Source organism: Caloenas nicobarica, chromosome 14 (assembly GCF_036013445.1).
Source record: "Caloenas nicobarica isolate bCalNic1 chromosome 14, bCalNic1.hap1, whole genome shotgun sequence".
Classification (NCBI taxonomy): domain Eukaryota; kingdom Metazoa; phylum Chordata; class Aves; order Columbiformes; family Columbidae; genus Caloenas; species Caloenas nicobarica.
In genome coordinates this window covers 15,432,809-15,449,083 of record NC_088258.1, presented here as the reverse complement: position 1 = coordinate 15,449,083, position 16,275 = coordinate 15,432,809, and the positions used below count along the sequence as shown (strand labels likewise).

The window sequence follows — 16,275 nt, the reverse complement described above, 5'->3', positions numbered from 1 at the left end:
CAGCTGTTTGCCCATATTTAGCTCACCAAGCAAATGAATTAATCATTCTTTCACTATTGTGCCTGCAAAAAAAGAATAGTAAACACTGAGCCTGGAAAGTTTTCTAGTAGGAGTCAGCATCTAAACATTAGTTGTTCTCTGTATTAACATAAAGATGCAACAAGCAGCTTTAACTGACTTTTTCAATAGGAAAAGGCCAGTCGAGCTGGTACTGACGTCTGGCTTTTAAGAGGACAAAATAAATTGCAAACCTTAGAAGCAAGCATTAAATTAGCAAGCATTAACACTTTCTTTTTATTTTTCTTTTTATTAACAGCATTTCCAATGTTTAAGGTCAACCACCATCAAGTCCCACAGGTCAGAATACCTGGTACTCCCTCAAGGCACATGGACACGGGCATTTTTTCCTCATACATTCCCCCAAAGTGGCAATACCTTCCTTAACATTCACCACCTTTAAATAAAGACGTATTGAAAATGTACAGTATATTATAAGCCTTACAACACTTTGTTTTTCCCATATGTTTCATCACAGCAATATAAAATTCAAGGTCATTACATAGAGAGTGTGACAATTTATTGGAGCTTTATCTCTACATACAAGCTTTTTCAACATTCCTCATTTTTATTGTGATCTTGATAGATTTTTCCCTTGGAGAGATTAGAATGATCACCAAATGAAGTTGTAATTATTTAGGCCCGAACTAGTGCAAAATACCAATGAAAATTAGCATGAAACCTTTGGCATCCAAATTTCTAAGAACAGTAGGGTTTGAAGCTTAAACATTTAAATGTAAAGGGACTTTATTTCAAGTATTGTAAAAGAGAAATATTGCCACTTACTGGCAGTACCAATGTCTGCAATATTTGTAGGCATTTATGTGCATCTTTCAAAAGCTCTATTAACCTTTATACTATTTGTCAATAAAAAGCTCCATTAACATTTAAAGTGTGTATGTCCAACTGTCTACTTCAAATGAGAATCAAAAGACAGCCTGTAAGAAAGTTATTTATTACAGACTACATTATTGGACTGCACGTTGGAGATTTCAAATAGATCACATTTCTTAAGGTGAAAAAAAAGAAATAATAATAATTTAAAAAAATCAATCACCAATTGGCAAAAAGGCTGCACGTGGGCTGAACAGATGTGACAGCCACACGGGCGAATTGGGTGCCACCCACAACCCAGTAGCTTTGGGAAGAACAGTGCAACCGGCTGGAGGAATCCTGGAGGTCTGAAGAGATCACGCTGCATGTGAAACCGAAATTTAAACCCTGCTTCTGCAGCAGGATCATCAGAACTTACCTGACATTAACCATTTGTCTTCATTGGGCAAAAACTTGATTTTAATCAAAGACAAGGGAATCGCTGGCTAAGAACTGAGATCACTGTGGTGCAGATGACAGACTCTTCAATCAGCTGCTGAATGGGAAGTGCCCAAGATACAATTCACCAGGTCAGGTGTGACTCCCAAAACTTTGTTTCAAGCATCACGGATTTAGTAAAATCCCTATGTGCTGCTTCTGTAAAACAGGTATTTCAACAGGAAAAATTACCTCAAAATCTAGAGACAGAAGTGAAGCCAAGCAGTCTATTACCACTGCTTTTACAAGTCATTCATGAAGACAGCATGACCTGTTCCACTGAAAAGAAAAATAACCCATTAAGTGTCTTCAAGTATGGGAGATGCACTCACAGTGACAACAGAGGCATTCATTTCATTACTTTACAACAAGGAAATCTATAGGCTCCATAGAAAATTTACAACCAAAATGGAGCTGGTGTGATAAACGGTGCTCATGTAGCAACAAGGAAAATGTAAAGTCCCCAAATTCAACAAAAAATATATTTTAGTGGCTTTGCTTCCTCAGGCTCCAGCTTGACGGAGCACCACTTCGTGCCATTGCTCCTTTCACCTCACGTCCGTCTTGTCTTCTGTTTTTTCGTTTGTCTCTTTGCATCCTCTGAGCCGCCCGTGTCAGAATTTGTCTGTCCAAGAGCACGCACTCCTTGCAGACGTGCTGTCAGCTGGAGCAGTAAGGGAATAAGCTGGGGAAAAAAACCAAAAAGGAAGCAGCTTGTGGTTACAATGGCACGTAAGGTCTGGACGATAATGTTCTTCATACCAATGCACCCGCAAACAAACAGCATCTATTGCATCAATGGGACATCTTCAGAGGTATCAGAAAATGGCAACAAATCTAGGGAAGGAATCAACCCAAACTTCTGGGAATTTCTAATAATCAAAGCCTAAAATGATTGTCAGTAACGTTTTTCCTGCAGTGATCTAGCCAAGAAGAGCAGTTTGAGTCTTGAGTCTAGAAAATGACTATTTCAGTGGAGGCACGTCCAGCGACACTGTAGGAAATCCTGGAGAATCCCATGCTCTATGCTGTCCTACCCACGTTAGAAAGGAAATCAAACTGCACAGGCAAATTTCTCTTACCAGCAAAACAGAAATCCAGTCGTATCAAGAATAGAGGAGCATGGCTTGTTAAAAGAGGTGGTTATTTAGCAGGTAGTCATATCCCTCTTGAGAGCTTTTCACTAGGGAGAGTGTAAAGCTGAAGAGACTTGCAATGACTTGCAAGATTTTTTTCCTAATTGTTCCTGAGGCCAATAAAGCAATTATTTTCATTCCTATTATCACTGAGTCTGGTTATCTGAATTTGAATGATGCTGTGGTTTTTTTTCCCCAAAGCCATCCAATGAAAAGACAAAATTCAGAAGCGGCACAGGAATTCACCTTCACACTAAGTTTTTTTAAAGGAATGTAACAGTCCAAAAACTTGGCTATGTTGTGGCTTTTTCTTAAAATGTGTCACATAAGGTGATTGCTGACTGCATCTCTGTCAGAATAACCACCTCAACAAACCCTTACTCCACACAATACAAAGTATTCATTGGTAGGACAATAATATTTGGATAATAAAAAACCCCATGACCTACCTTATCATGGTTGTAACCAGCCAACAAGAGAAGCAGCGTCAGTGGTAACGCGATGTAAGATCCTTGGGCAATATCTTGTTCAGGCAGCTTTCTCTGAAAACAGTGGGGATCATGGATTTTGTCGGGTTTTTTCTTTCTGTACAGTCATTTTGCCTACGAAACCCCTCAGCTTTAAGCAACGTCAGCAGTAGTATCATGCGGCACGTCAGCCCTTTCCATCTGACTTCTCTGAGTGCTACTCTAGGCTTCACTTCCACCTTCAGCGCAGTCCCCTTCCCTTGATCAGATTCATTCACCTGTCACCCTTTTCCTGGGGTTTGCTGTTTTTTAAAGCGAATTCTCTGCTGGTCAGTCTCCGCTGTACAGTCAACCTGGTGTGCTTGGATTTACCTGTCGCATGCTGCCCAAACCTCTATGATAATGTTACAGAAACCACACAATAGCACAAAATCTTTCATGGCATCTGAATATGCAGTGATGTGTGGGAATGGCGGGATGTGCGGTTCCAGCTAAATAGCCTTGGACAGGTTATACAGAAGTATGTTTTTTATGAGTGTAAGGAGTGATTGCCCAGGCCAGTGAGAATGATATCTCAGGTCGGAAAACCGCCTCCATATTATGTAGGAATTCTGACAGCAATCCTGTCTTTCTCCTTCAGCCTCCAGTCACTGTGACCTCCCGGTTCACATCACAGCTGCGGCCCCTTCCTGAACTCCTCCCATAACCCACCAGGTTATTACAGCCCTGGGCGATGCCTGAAACGTGGCCACATCCAAATTCACTGTCGTTTTAACACCCCTCATCAACCTCTTCATATTTACTTCATAGAAAGTTTGGCCAAGACCACAAAATACACGAGTCTACACTACCAGACGTTGCTCTCAATGTGAACACTGGACTATTTCAATGTTTTGTACTTACCGTGGGACTGAAGACCAGTGTGACGTGTTTGTGATACCCGATGGCAGTGAACGAAACTTGAGGCAGGGTGTAGTCGTACTGTGATTTAGACAATGTAGAATCCAGGAGCACCACGTAATTCTGTGGGTAAAAAACACACTCAGCCTACAGCATCAGCAGCAGTCAGAGGCAAAAATCAGATTTAAAGGCAAAAGTCAGTTTAAGGCTTCAAATCTTCTGAGACGCTCGTCATTCCAGCATGAACACGGCACTGCAGGCACACCAGAAATAACACTTCAGTGTCCTCAGGGAAAAAAAATTAAAGCGACCTAAGCTAATTATTCAGCAATGTTCTTACCTCTCCATCTCGCAGCAGTGGTGGGAAATGGAAAAACAGGGATAGGCCTAAGTTGACTGTATGAATTGGGTTGTCAAGATTTTCACTTTTGTAGAGCTTCACCTGTGAGGGAAAGAGGAAAACACAAACCAGGAATTTCTGAGCCTGCAGCACAACAGATATTTCAGACATCCCACATCTTAAGGGATAAAAGCACTTCAAAATTCATCATGTGTTTTATAAACAGAAACTTGTCAAGTAAGAACACCTGGAGTTGTTCTGATCCAGGATGAGAAAAGTCACAGAAACAGAACTTGAAACAATTTAGGAACAACTGATGTCTGGTATTTTCACATGTCTAGCGTATTAAAGGTAGTCTGTGCTGTGCAGCAACTAGAACCGAGTAATTCTTTTAAATAATCCCTGCAGTTTCACAGGAATTTGCAGCTGGAGGTTGTTAATATTTCTCCGATAGCCTGACTTTGCTTGATTTCAGTTTCCCTACGCTTATTTAACAAGCCAGACAACCTCAAGCTACAGAACAGGCCTGAAGTCCTCAGCAAACAGCGTTTGCTCAGAAAGCAGCACAATTAAAAGAGGGTTATATCATGGGCAAATAAGGCTGGGAGGGGCAGCACCTCCTTACCTGTGGCTGCCTGTGTGTACAGACATTCATCAGCCACAGGACACCACAAGTCAAGTGATGGGGTTTGTGGAGCACTCCGGAACAGCCTTCGAACACCTGCACCATTCTTTGTAAAACCTCAGGATCAGACACTCACCAGGACCCGGCTCTCCTTGCAGACACAGCCCAACTAAATTCTGACCAGCTCTGCGCAGCGCTGCCGTGGCTGCAGCTCCAACCACAGCTCACCAGAGCATCTCCAGTGGTGTCATCGAGCCCACGCAAGCAGAGGAACCAGACTGAGGTCACAAAACCACTCACTTGTGTCTGTATCAAATCTGAGCACATCTTTCAAAGACAAAAACTTCTGCCTTGAAAGCAAGAGTGATGATGTGCACCCACCAACAGCACACGTGCGTTACATACAACACAAGACCCAACCTCCTATGAAATAGGTACCAGATAACTTTCAGATAATTAAATTTTGACATCAATTCCTACTTGCTTAGGCTGAACTGCAAGGGTCTAAATTTCCCCAGAAAGATGGGAAGCTTGCAGCGGGGCTCTTCAGGAAGGTGAGACATCTTCCCTTTACACCTGCTCTGGATGTCTCCCCAAAAAACCAACAGCTTAGAAATGAGATCTTGGCAGGTGAGATGCATAACAGACTAGTCGGAAAGAAATCCAGGCACTGTGTTTATATTTGCAGGTAACATTTCAAGAAACTTTTAACTGAGAAATGGTGCTGTAACTCCTACCGCACTAGCACCTCTTGCAGATACTTCCAGCATTTGCACTCTAAGCCAAAGGGATCACAGCTGTTTAGTAAGTTTTTTTCAGATGAAAGTGCAGTCTTTTGAATTTTGAAAATTTCACCTTTACTATTTGTCTCATACTCTCTCTTGTATCTCTACTTTTAAATTAATGGGTCCTGTGGTATCATTGCATTCACACGGTATCTTCTTGCTAGCAGACACACATGTCAAAAATTGCAGGTATTTCAGGAATTAATGCAGTTCTCTGACACAGAGGACTTGTGTCACTGCTGGTGTCTTGCTGTCCTTACAGACAGGGCACCCCTAATCAGGGAAGCAGAGCCAAAAATGTACAGGCCAACCTGAGAAAGCATTTCTTAAACATACTCCCATAAAAAATGGAAGCATTAAAGCAAAACAGCGAGGAACACTGGAATCTTAGTCCTGCCTGTAATTCAAATTCACCTTAATTAAATTATTAGTCATAATTTGAATTAAATGTGCGCTCTGGCTACTGAACAATTTCCAGTGACCCTGCAAAAAAAACATTGGGGAATCAACGGCAAATACACTTGGCAAAAATGAAAGGCTTGAACTTACACATAATGTGGAGAGATATTCAGAAGATGTAATTACATTTCCACTTAAATCAAATTGATTAATTTGCCGGAACGCTATAATATTAACATCATCAATGTCACTGTTCCCAACCTGCAACATAAAACAGAGTCATGTTTTTACCTACAGCGGAACAGTTAACAGAGGACAGTTAGCACAACAGGAATATTGCTCATAATTTTAAACAAGAAGTGAATTTTGTTCTATACTATCCACAGGGAAACTTGCAGGCTTTCCAATTGCAAATACTTTTTCTCAAGAGTGCACAGCTTGCAATTACAGACGTGCATTATCAGCACAAGGCTGATGGCATTAAGTTAAACCAAAAACGGAGGAAGCATCAAACACACACAGTATTTTGGAGGAGCCTGAGTTACGTACACAGGACTGCCTGATGTCTGAACACTGGTGTCAAGATTTTGCATCTGTGCTGAGAGATGCATGTTAGAATCATAGAATCATTTTGGCTGGAAGAGACCCTCAGGATCATTGAGTCCAACCGTAACCCACCCCTGGCACTGCCCCATGTCCCTGAGAACCTCATCTAAACGTCTGTCCAACCCCTCCAGGGATGGTGACTCCAGCACTGCCCTGGGCAGCCTGTTCCAATGCCCCACAGCCCTTTGGGGAAGAAATTGTTCCCCAGATCCAACCTCAACCTCCCCTGGCGCAACTTGAGGCCGTTTCCTCTGGTCCTGGCGCTTGTTCCTGGGGAGCAGAGCCCGACCCCCCCTGGCTCCAAGCTCCTTTCAGGCAGGTCAGAGATCAGAAGGTCTCCCCTCAGCTCCTGTTCTCCAGCTGAACCCCCAGCTTCCTCAGCCGCTCCCATCACACTTGTGTTCCGGCCCCTTCCCCAGCTCCGTTCCCTTCTCTCAACTCACTCCGGCACCTCAAGATGTTGTGAGGGGCCCAAAACTGACCCCAGGATTCGAGGTTTGGCCTCCCCAGTGCCCAGCACAGGGGACGGTCACTGCCGTATATTCCTACACTAGGATGTTTATACAGTTGATTAATGACGAATATGCCCCTGTCATAATATAGCCTACTTCAAAAGTATATAACTTTATATTCTTCAAAATTGTTTACAATAGAAAATATTTGTGTTCCTAAATCTGAACTCTGCTCAGAGTAGGGAAAGGCATTTCCTCAAACAATAACTGCACAGACAGGTGACAGTGGGGCCAGCGCTGGCACACTGAAGCTGTACATTTTCCTTGCAAGCGTCTTGCAAACGCTTCTCTCTCCTGGAGAAAAGGGCAGGCGAGCCAGGATACTATTAGTACGAGCTATGGCACACGACTATCACTTGTGTACATAACCTTCACATGATTTTCTGGAATTCGCGTTGCTGTCCTCTTCCCCTGCCCAACCAGCAAGTACTCTTAGCAAGAACAGACTACAGACTCGAATGATTTCTGCCCTTCTGTTTTGCTGCAAAGGACGGCACCCTGGTCAGGCGTGGGTCACATAATGACCATCTCCCACGGAAAAGTTCCAGACAGCTAACGAAGGCTAATTAACCTTTGCTGGATGTCAAGAGAGAAATGCAAGGCAACTAATCTGAATCTGTAAGGATGGAGGAATATTGAACAAGATTCCATCAGTTTTCAATTCAAAGTTATTATTATATTTTATAAAGATTTACTAGTCTGAAGGGCAATTTCATCTGCAACAAGACTGCAGTATTTGGACAGAATAAAGCATAACAAAAATCTATCAATCAATAATAAATATAATACGAAGACAGAACAACATGACAGTTTATGGCATCCTCAAGTCATTCGTGCTTTGTTCTACACCATAAAGAAATGCTGAAAGGTATTCTATACATGTATTCTATCCTTTCTTGAGGTACAGTTTTTGTGACTGTGAAAGAATCCTTTTCACTCGTTTAGTATTTGGGATTTCTCTCATTTCCATTTTAAGTTATGGTGCTGACACACAATACGGGGCCCATATTTAGGGAGCTAACTTGCTGAAAGCCACTTGTCTAAACAGAATGTATTCAGTTCCATTGCTGCTGATAGAGCAGACATAATGCCTAGAGAGATGCGTTTCATATTTAAGTGATTCTACAATAAAGAGAAAAAATTACCTCGATTGCCCGATGCTGTGGTAAAGCTCTTTCAATGTGATCATTGCCTTCTGCTTTGAGTTGGACGTGATACACACAACCAGGCTAATAGCAACATTCAGAGAAATCCCAACAATGAATAACACATACTTTAATTTCAGAAAACAGCAAGAGAATTTTCTAACATTCCATTTAAGATACACCACCCAAACAGATCTAACTCTACCCAGTTAAAGTTTTCCTTATCCCAAATACAAAATTTAACTCAGTAACACCATTAGCGATATTTACTGCCAGGAAATACAAAAGCGCTATCACAGAACTTTCACTACTTTACAGTATTAAAAGAAATCATCTGCTGTGAACTGTTTTAACTAGAAAGAAGATACATTAAACAGGATTAAAACCTGATTAAATACTGCTTTCAACCTCAGTAAATTGCTTACTCCATACATAGTGGTCCCATAAATTCAGCTTCCATGCTTCCCATGGAACAGCTTCCTTCACATACATGCTGTACAATCAACGTCATATACCCAATACCCTGCTAAAAATGCTGTCACAGTACTTTCACAAGAGAAATTGATGCTGTCCCAAATTCTTTTGCCAAAGAGGATTCCGGGCTGTAACACCTGAACCCTGCTGAGCGTCCGGCACATTGACGGGGCTCGAGTTCCGCACGGGACCTGCTCAGGGTTTGTGGCTGCGCTGCCAGGAAGTCCCACACACTTTACTTGAAGTTTTTTCCCTCTTTAGTGGAATTAATGTTCACTACATGGCAGTGTTTCCCAACACAGAGAAACTCAGGAGAATCTGAGCTGGCAAACGTGATGGGAAAACAGAAGTCAGTAGCTAATTAATAAAACATATTCCATTGCTCCATTCTCACACTAACATAAAAGTAAATGACATGGAGTGTTCTAATCCTTACCAGAAGGCCACGTAGCCTGAATTTGCCCTCTTCATCAGTTATGGTGTCTTCTCCATAGATGCTACAATCCTTCTGCCCCACAGCTTCCACCGAGACTCCCTGCTCAGGCTCTCCATTTAAAGAAGAAACTGTGCCGTAACAGCTAGAGGTAGAAAGAGAACCCATTGCTACAGATCTGCAGATGCTGTTTTAATGCACATTTGAAATACGTTTTATTGTCATAATTGACGGGAAGAGTACTTAATATATTTAGCATAGCCCGCGGAAGAATAGCGGAACTTAAAATGTATATGTAAAACCATTTAAAGCATTAGAATTATCTGCAGGAACAGCAGCGCTTGCCCCTGAGGGCAAGGAAAGGATGTTGAAGTCAGACACGTGAATTGTCTGCCATTCCTAGACCAGTGCTCTCCTGTCCCACTGGACAAGCCACCTCCAGTGCCAGTGACACAGAGCTCTCATAGCAACGTTGCTCCTCAGTCCTGCCATCTGGGCTCAGCTGTATCTCCAGGTGCATGCGAAACGGCTACAAGAAGTCCTTAATCACAGCATAATAAAGTTAAATGGTGCCTTCAAAGGTACCTTCCGAACCTTCAGAACAGAGATGTATCAGGAGAAAACACGTGTTTTGCATAATGCATCCTGATACAGTATGCGGCATTTTGCATGGCATTTCAGCTCTACTAACCTGTAAGCTGTTCTGTAACCCGTTATCCGAATTTTAAGATTCTGTCCTTCCTGCACTTCAATCATTTGTGATGATGGTTCAAAGCGAAACTCTTTCATCATGGGTTTAAAATAATACTGCCCCGGGCTCTGCAAAAAGGCATAAAACAAGCCGTTTACTGATAGTGACAGAAAAACGCACCAACCCAAACAATTATGTTTCTGCAAGAGCTCCCTAAAGAGCTAAAGTTCTCTGTCCCAACTGGTTAAACTGGTCGGAAAACGTGAGTACTGAAAAACAGGAGCACATTGGACAATAAAGCAATGGAACTCCACGAGATGATGAAGCCTGAAGAGGGAAAAGAAATTATGGCCCTAAAACCTCACCGCAAGACCTCAAGGACGGGACAGTGACCAGGAGGGAAAGATGTCTGCAAGGAAACTGTTCAGGCATGTCCACACGCATGTACAGATCAAGAATCTAATTAGATTTCTTTCCTCTAAAGTCTCTCAAATGATCATCAACTAATTGGCTTGCTTCATGTTTACAGACTGCAAATTAGTAACCGAGATCAATCAACATCATCCGCTACCTGTTGGGGAGGAATCTCTTGCCAGACCTTGGCAAGTGAAAGATGTGAAGTGCTGTCCACTCTGAGGGACAGACCTACATCTCTCGTTGTGGCTTACGATTTCAAAGGAGACCTGCCACATCAGAGAGTCAACAGCATTCATCTTCTGGAGGGCAAAGTAACACGGCATCGCACGTGCAGCCACGTTCAGAAGAAACCCTTCCAACGTACCAGATTGGAAAACGTCAGCATGCCGTTGTCCTGCGTCAGGAGGTTGGACCGAAACACTCCTCCGCTGAGAGACAGGAGAACTCCGGCAAGAGCCTGGTCATCCTCTGATCTGATCTGGTTTTGAAAAAGCAATAGTTTTAGGCATAAGCGGGGGTTGCTTTATGGAGAAGGGTTCAATTCCGAAGCCTCTTGGGGAGTGCCCAGATGTGCTGGCTCGGAGCACGCAACTTTACGCAGAGGAAAACCAGCCACCTCTGCAGCGTGTCCCCGAGCTCCTGCGAGACCACAGGGCTGCAGAAGGTTGTGTGTTCAACATCGGGGCTCACAGCCACGCACAGCATGTGCCACCACAACAGTCATGCTCTGTCACTCCACAAGACGTGCTGGGGGCCAGAACAAAGTACCCCAAAGATGAGAACCACCCACTACTTGGACAAGACTGTCCATGAAAAAAATCACTTTGAGGGATAAAACTCATTAAGAGAAGGTGGTCCAACTCTACAAACACAAATAAAAGCAGTTTTTTTGACTGCAGGCTCTAACTTTCACTCTACAAACATTGCAAAATATCTTCTGCATAGCAAGTCACGGTCTACAACTAAACTCATCCACTGAGATTTGTTTCCCCATGACAAAATTATCCCCAAATCCCACACCCATTTGTGTTCGGCTGGGACACATGGGTTAATTTTTTTGTCTGTCTAGCTCTAACTGCACACATTATTCCTTCAGAACCCGAACTGTTCAGAACATTACCTCAAACGTCACTCCAGCAAGAGCAAAAGCTTTGAAGTCCCCAACTGTTCCTTCTACTGCAGTCAAAACAAACCCTTCTTTCTGCGCAGTAACTGTGTATTCCAAGTCACTGTGGAGTGGGCCAACACTTCAAATAAAAGGAAAGAACTAATTTTTAAAAAAACACTTGGATATCACACACATGTTGTCAAGTCACTATTGCACTTTAACTACACAGTCCGAAAGATCAAAACAGATCCATTAATTACCTGTAAGCACCTTTGTCATCGGTGAAAACTGTGATCAGCGGGGAAGTTGCTCCCTTTTCACCAATGATGATCTCAACACCTTCCAGTTCAGGATGAATTCGCCCTTCCAGAAACAAGCCTGCTTTTCCATGAATCTCCTTCAGCTTCCCAGGACAACTCTCTTGGTCATTGCAAAGAGGATTTAAGACAAATGAGAAAGCCAAAAATACACTTGCCATTCTGTCTTACAGCAAGAGTGTAACTACTTCCAAAGTGATCAGCTGATGTTCTTTCACCTTAGAACAAGAGATCAACCCACCCAATTCCACGGCCTCTCAACACATTTCAAAATATCTGAACACGCATAAAATCTGTAACTAAGTTCCAAAGCTTTAAGCATATCTCCAAACCAAATATTCTGTATTTGCTAAGTGCTCTAAGGATTAAGTTACATACACTGCGGCCACATGGAGAAGATTCCAACGATATTCCCTTCTAGCTGATATTACACTGGGCTTTGACACGTCAGCATATATCGTGTTTAATGACATAAGTAAAACTGTATTCCCTCTCCCTTCCAGTGTATTTAGAATGCACATAAAAGGGGTACCTAACATTTTCTAGTGATTTCAGACAAAGTCTGTTCACTTAGGAACCTGAGGGCAAGACGGACACTGACATAACAAGTACCATCAACTGATTAATGATAATCCTCACAATTTTGAGGTTCACTTTTTTGTGAATATTTTTATTATTGTAATGTACTACAAACAAAATTTAACAGAAACTTGAATTTGGTAACAAACTTAGAATACAAACATCGCTTCTGCAGAACTATTTTTCTAAATGAGAGTAATAGGAACAATTCTGATAATCTGGTGTAATATCCAGAAATTTAGTCCTTCCTCTTGTGCCAGGTGCTCTTTCAGCACTTGAAGCACATTCTGCTGATAAAAACTGTACTTGCACCCTCTACCAAATACCTGAGCTTCCAGATTCCAGAGTGAAATTGGCCCAAAGAAACAGCTGCAACTGAAGCTTTCCTAACACTACCTTTGAAAAGTTATTCATCTATAACGATACATTTCTGCCTTAAATTTGTACTCCTTTCAAATTAGATTTTGTTCATATTTACCTCCACTAACAACAGTTTCCACATAAGGTGGGTAGAAAAGCAGCTCTTTTGATGATGGTGTCACAGTAATTTTCTCTCCAGACCTATAAAACACAAATAAGATATATTTAGAAGAAAACAAAATTAGCAGCTCTCATGTAGAACAGAGCACTGCAAATTGACCCAAGAATCCACCTAAATACCCCAAGGAAAAAAATATCAACAATAACCTAAGCAAAATTCATTTTATGTGGTACTATTAATAGTTTCCATTTAGCTGACAGTCATCAAAAACAGGCAAAAGTACCCATACAGCATGGAATATGTCATTAATCTGTTTGGTGGAGGCACCAGACAACCATACATGGAACAGACCTCACCCATTGGAGCTTGCTATTACCTTGCCCAGTAGGAAAATTCATACAAGAACGGTCCTTCGAGTTCCTCCACCATTTCTTGCACCGGTGGCTTGGTTCCTTCCTCCTCTTGGCCCTTCTTTTCTCTCTCCTGCCGGCGGGTCTCAATTTCTGCCAGCTGCTGCTCCCTGCGCAACTCCTGAACAGATTTCAGGGGCCCTAAAACTAACGCAGGTTCACTGTCAATGGATGACCTGAAAACATGGAGGAGAAAATAAAATCATCTCCTTGCACATTGAGGGATAAGAGCTCATTATATCTGTTAACTACTGCCTTTATACCACAGTAGACAAGTTCCAGGATTTTTTTTTTAATCCATTACGCACTGTGGGTAACCTACCTGGCCTAGCAGGATGGGACCTACTGGTAACTCCCGTAAGTTCTGCCCCATCGTGCTATAACAATTCAAGAAATTATGGCTCTGGTGCCTCCTCCTCCTCCCTGCCGTGCCTCAGCATCCCACTGCAGAGCCAGCGCAACACGCCGACATCTCGACCACCTTGCAGAGTCCAACAGCTTAGCTTAAGTTTTGGTGAGCAGAGTCTTGATTTTGCACCATGTACCAGCCACCGAAGCACAGAAGCACTGATACACCAGCAGGACTCAGAAATTCTTAAGCCAAAGACCAGTTTGCAAGAGTACCTTTAACAAAGCCCTGAACCAAAAAGAGAAAGACTGGAATTCCAAACCTGAGAACAAGCTTAATACAGGAAGGATGAGTTACACAAAATAAAAAGACTGGTAAGCTTACTTCTTTTTTTTTTTTTCAGTATTAGGAACTTTCCCTCAGAATCCACCTCTCAGGAGTATACAAGGAGAAAAAAAACCTCCTATCACAAACAAATACTTCCAACAGCTGGGAATTCCCAGGAAAAGCTCTGAGTTCTAACCTATCTGCCCTATAGATCTGAACTATCCAGCTGTCTTGTCACTGTCCCCTGAACAGATTGCTGGATAAACTAAACCAGGTTGTTTAACTGAGCTCAGAACAATGCATCTCATTTCACTTTCCCAGATATCACAGCCTCTCTTACCCAGCAATATCTTCTGTTTCCAGCCATTCTTTGTATCTTATCTCCTGTCTCTTCTACAATAGCCTGAAAAACTCTTGTAGAACATTGCAAAACTCTCTATGTGGATTGAACTGAAATGATCACATTACTTTTCCTACAACAGCTTTAGATTATCAGGATAGTTCTGTCTCCTGCTTCAGTCTTCACCTATATTCTGCCCTTTTTCAAGAGAAACAGATACCATCAGTCTATCACACTAAGTTTCATCAAGAGTTTAAATTCTTTCCTGCAGCCCACAGACAATACAAAATTATACCCAATTTTTTTGGTCTTAAAACCTATTAAAATATGTACAGATATGCACACAGTCTCATTATATTAATAATAAGTTACTACAGTCTCACTTTTCAGACATAAGAAGCCATCATGAAAAATTATTAAGAATTAGCTTTATTTTTTGTTCCTTTTTTTTCCATTATTAGCTGAAAGTTAACGGGTCACCACCACGGATCTGGTACGCAAGCAGGGACTTTTAAAAACAACTGTCTTGCTTTTAAATCCAGAGCTGTTCCTTTTATGTTGATGATATTTCACTAATTGGACTTTGGCTGCAAAGCCTCAGGCAGCCTTGAGCAGAGACGCTCTGTGGCGACTGAGGCACCTTCAAAGCACTTGCCAATAGTCTCAAAAAACCCAACCAGCCCAGAAGGTCAGTACAATAGTCAGCTCCTCACTCAACTGTTTTTTAAATCCTAATGGCTCTCTGCTATCTCAATGTTTCTTCTCCAGCTGCTGAGTTGGCCAGTAGTTGCAGTTCATCAAGCCCAGGGAGCTCGAGGCAATGCTCTGCAGGTGATTTGTTCTCTGAGATGTTTTCTACGTTCAAAAAGCTGGAGGACCCCTAGTCTAGAACAGAGCATTAACAAAGCACTCGTTATCAGACACTTCCAGGCAGAGCTGGCACCTCATACAATTAAACCTGTTCACAAACCCGTGCTACCTAGTGAGCTGTCTGCTCAGCGAAACATAAATTGGCACATTGGTGTGTAATAACTCTGCATAGTTTTCCTTTTATAACCCTCTTCACACCAGCAACAAAGCTCTAATGCATCACATTCTCATTCTGGGGAAACAAAAAATGAAAAAAATAGGTAACAGTGCTGAAGAGCTCAGACCCAAGTTAAACAACACTCTCTGAATCCTGAAATTTCAGTTCATTGAAGTGTATGAAAACTCAGAAAACCACTCCTTTTTACCATGACACACAAATAGAATGGGGCTATATCGAAATGAAGTGACAACATTCAAAATGAAGGCTGGGAATTATTTATCCATCTACAAAAAACTCAAAGCGCAGCTTAGCAAAATAACCTCTTGCAGTCTAGAGGTGGGTGCCATCCCCTTAGAAAACAGCCACTATGGTTTAAAACCAGAGTAAAATTTTATGAGACACATGTCTTTGTCTTTCTCTTTTTATAGCCCCAAGATTTCTTTGTTCTTACTTAATGGTAATGGTCACATCCATCAGTTTATCTGTTACAATCGTGCCAAGGACATGGTGTCGAACTGCAGTGAGCGTCAGGATACTAGGAGAGGACCTGTAAATTAAAGTTACAAATAGGTGAATTCAAGGTTCCCCTCCTAAAGAAAATAATGAAATCTTATTCGGCAGAGTTTGTGTTCCCATCCCTAAGTCTGAAGTGCTTTATAAAAGAGGATACACAAATTACACAGCAAAGCTGTGGTGTTGAGATGATAGCCCATGAGCAAGGGAACATTTTCCAGCTCAGAGCCCCAACCCACCGCATGACATCGGCCAAATCAATCCCTTCCTTTGTGCCTCCTGCTTCCTCTCAAGCTAAAGCTGACTGGATTGATTTCAAATGTACAATCCCTTTACACACAGCAGGACACCCCGGCATTTGTCGTATCAGACATAGTTCATCAAGATGCCTCAAGTGCGCTTTGCTACCAACAGAGGGTTTCTGCTTCTATCCAGGCACTCATCCAGGCACTCACTCTGCGCTGGCTCTCATGTTTAGCACCTCTCTCTTCAAAGTACTTGTAATTCACTAACACAGCAGAAA

General features: G+C 42.2%; 1 protein-coding gene across 1 annotated transcript in view; it reads right to left on the bottom strand.

Moving 5' to 3' along the window:
• Positions 1 to 265: 265 nt before the first annotated feature.
• NOMO2 (NODAL modulator 2) overlaps positions 266 to 16,275 on the bottom strand; it is a 29,649-nt gene continuing 13,639 nt past the window's right edge. Inside the window, exons 18-31 of the mRNA XM_065644663.1 lie at positions 15,691 to 15,786; positions 13,160 to 13,369; positions 12,781 to 12,863; positions 11,667 to 11,826; positions 11,419 to 11,545; positions 10,663 to 10,776; positions 9,882 to 10,009; positions 9,194 to 9,335; positions 8,284 to 8,367; positions 6,171 to 6,281; positions 4,212 to 4,313; positions 3,875 to 3,994; positions 2,954 to 3,046; positions 266 to 2,053 (exon numbers count right to left, since the gene is read on the bottom strand). Coding sequence (XP_065500735.1) covers positions 1,922 to 2,053; positions 2,954 to 3,046; positions 3,875 to 3,994; positions 4,212 to 4,313; positions 6,171 to 6,281; positions 8,284 to 8,367; positions 9,194 to 9,335; positions 9,882 to 10,009; positions 10,663 to 10,776; positions 11,419 to 11,545; positions 11,667 to 11,826; positions 12,781 to 12,863; positions 13,160 to 13,369; positions 15,691 to 15,786 — 1,702 coding nt within the window. The 3' untranslated portion in view covers positions 266 to 1,921. The remainder of the gene's footprint in view (positions 2,054 to 2,953; positions 3,047 to 3,874; positions 3,995 to 4,211; positions 4,314 to 6,170; positions 6,282 to 8,283; positions 8,368 to 9,193; positions 9,336 to 9,881; positions 10,010 to 10,662; positions 10,777 to 11,418; positions 11,546 to 11,666; positions 11,827 to 12,780; positions 12,864 to 13,159; positions 13,370 to 15,690; positions 15,787 to 16,275) is intronic.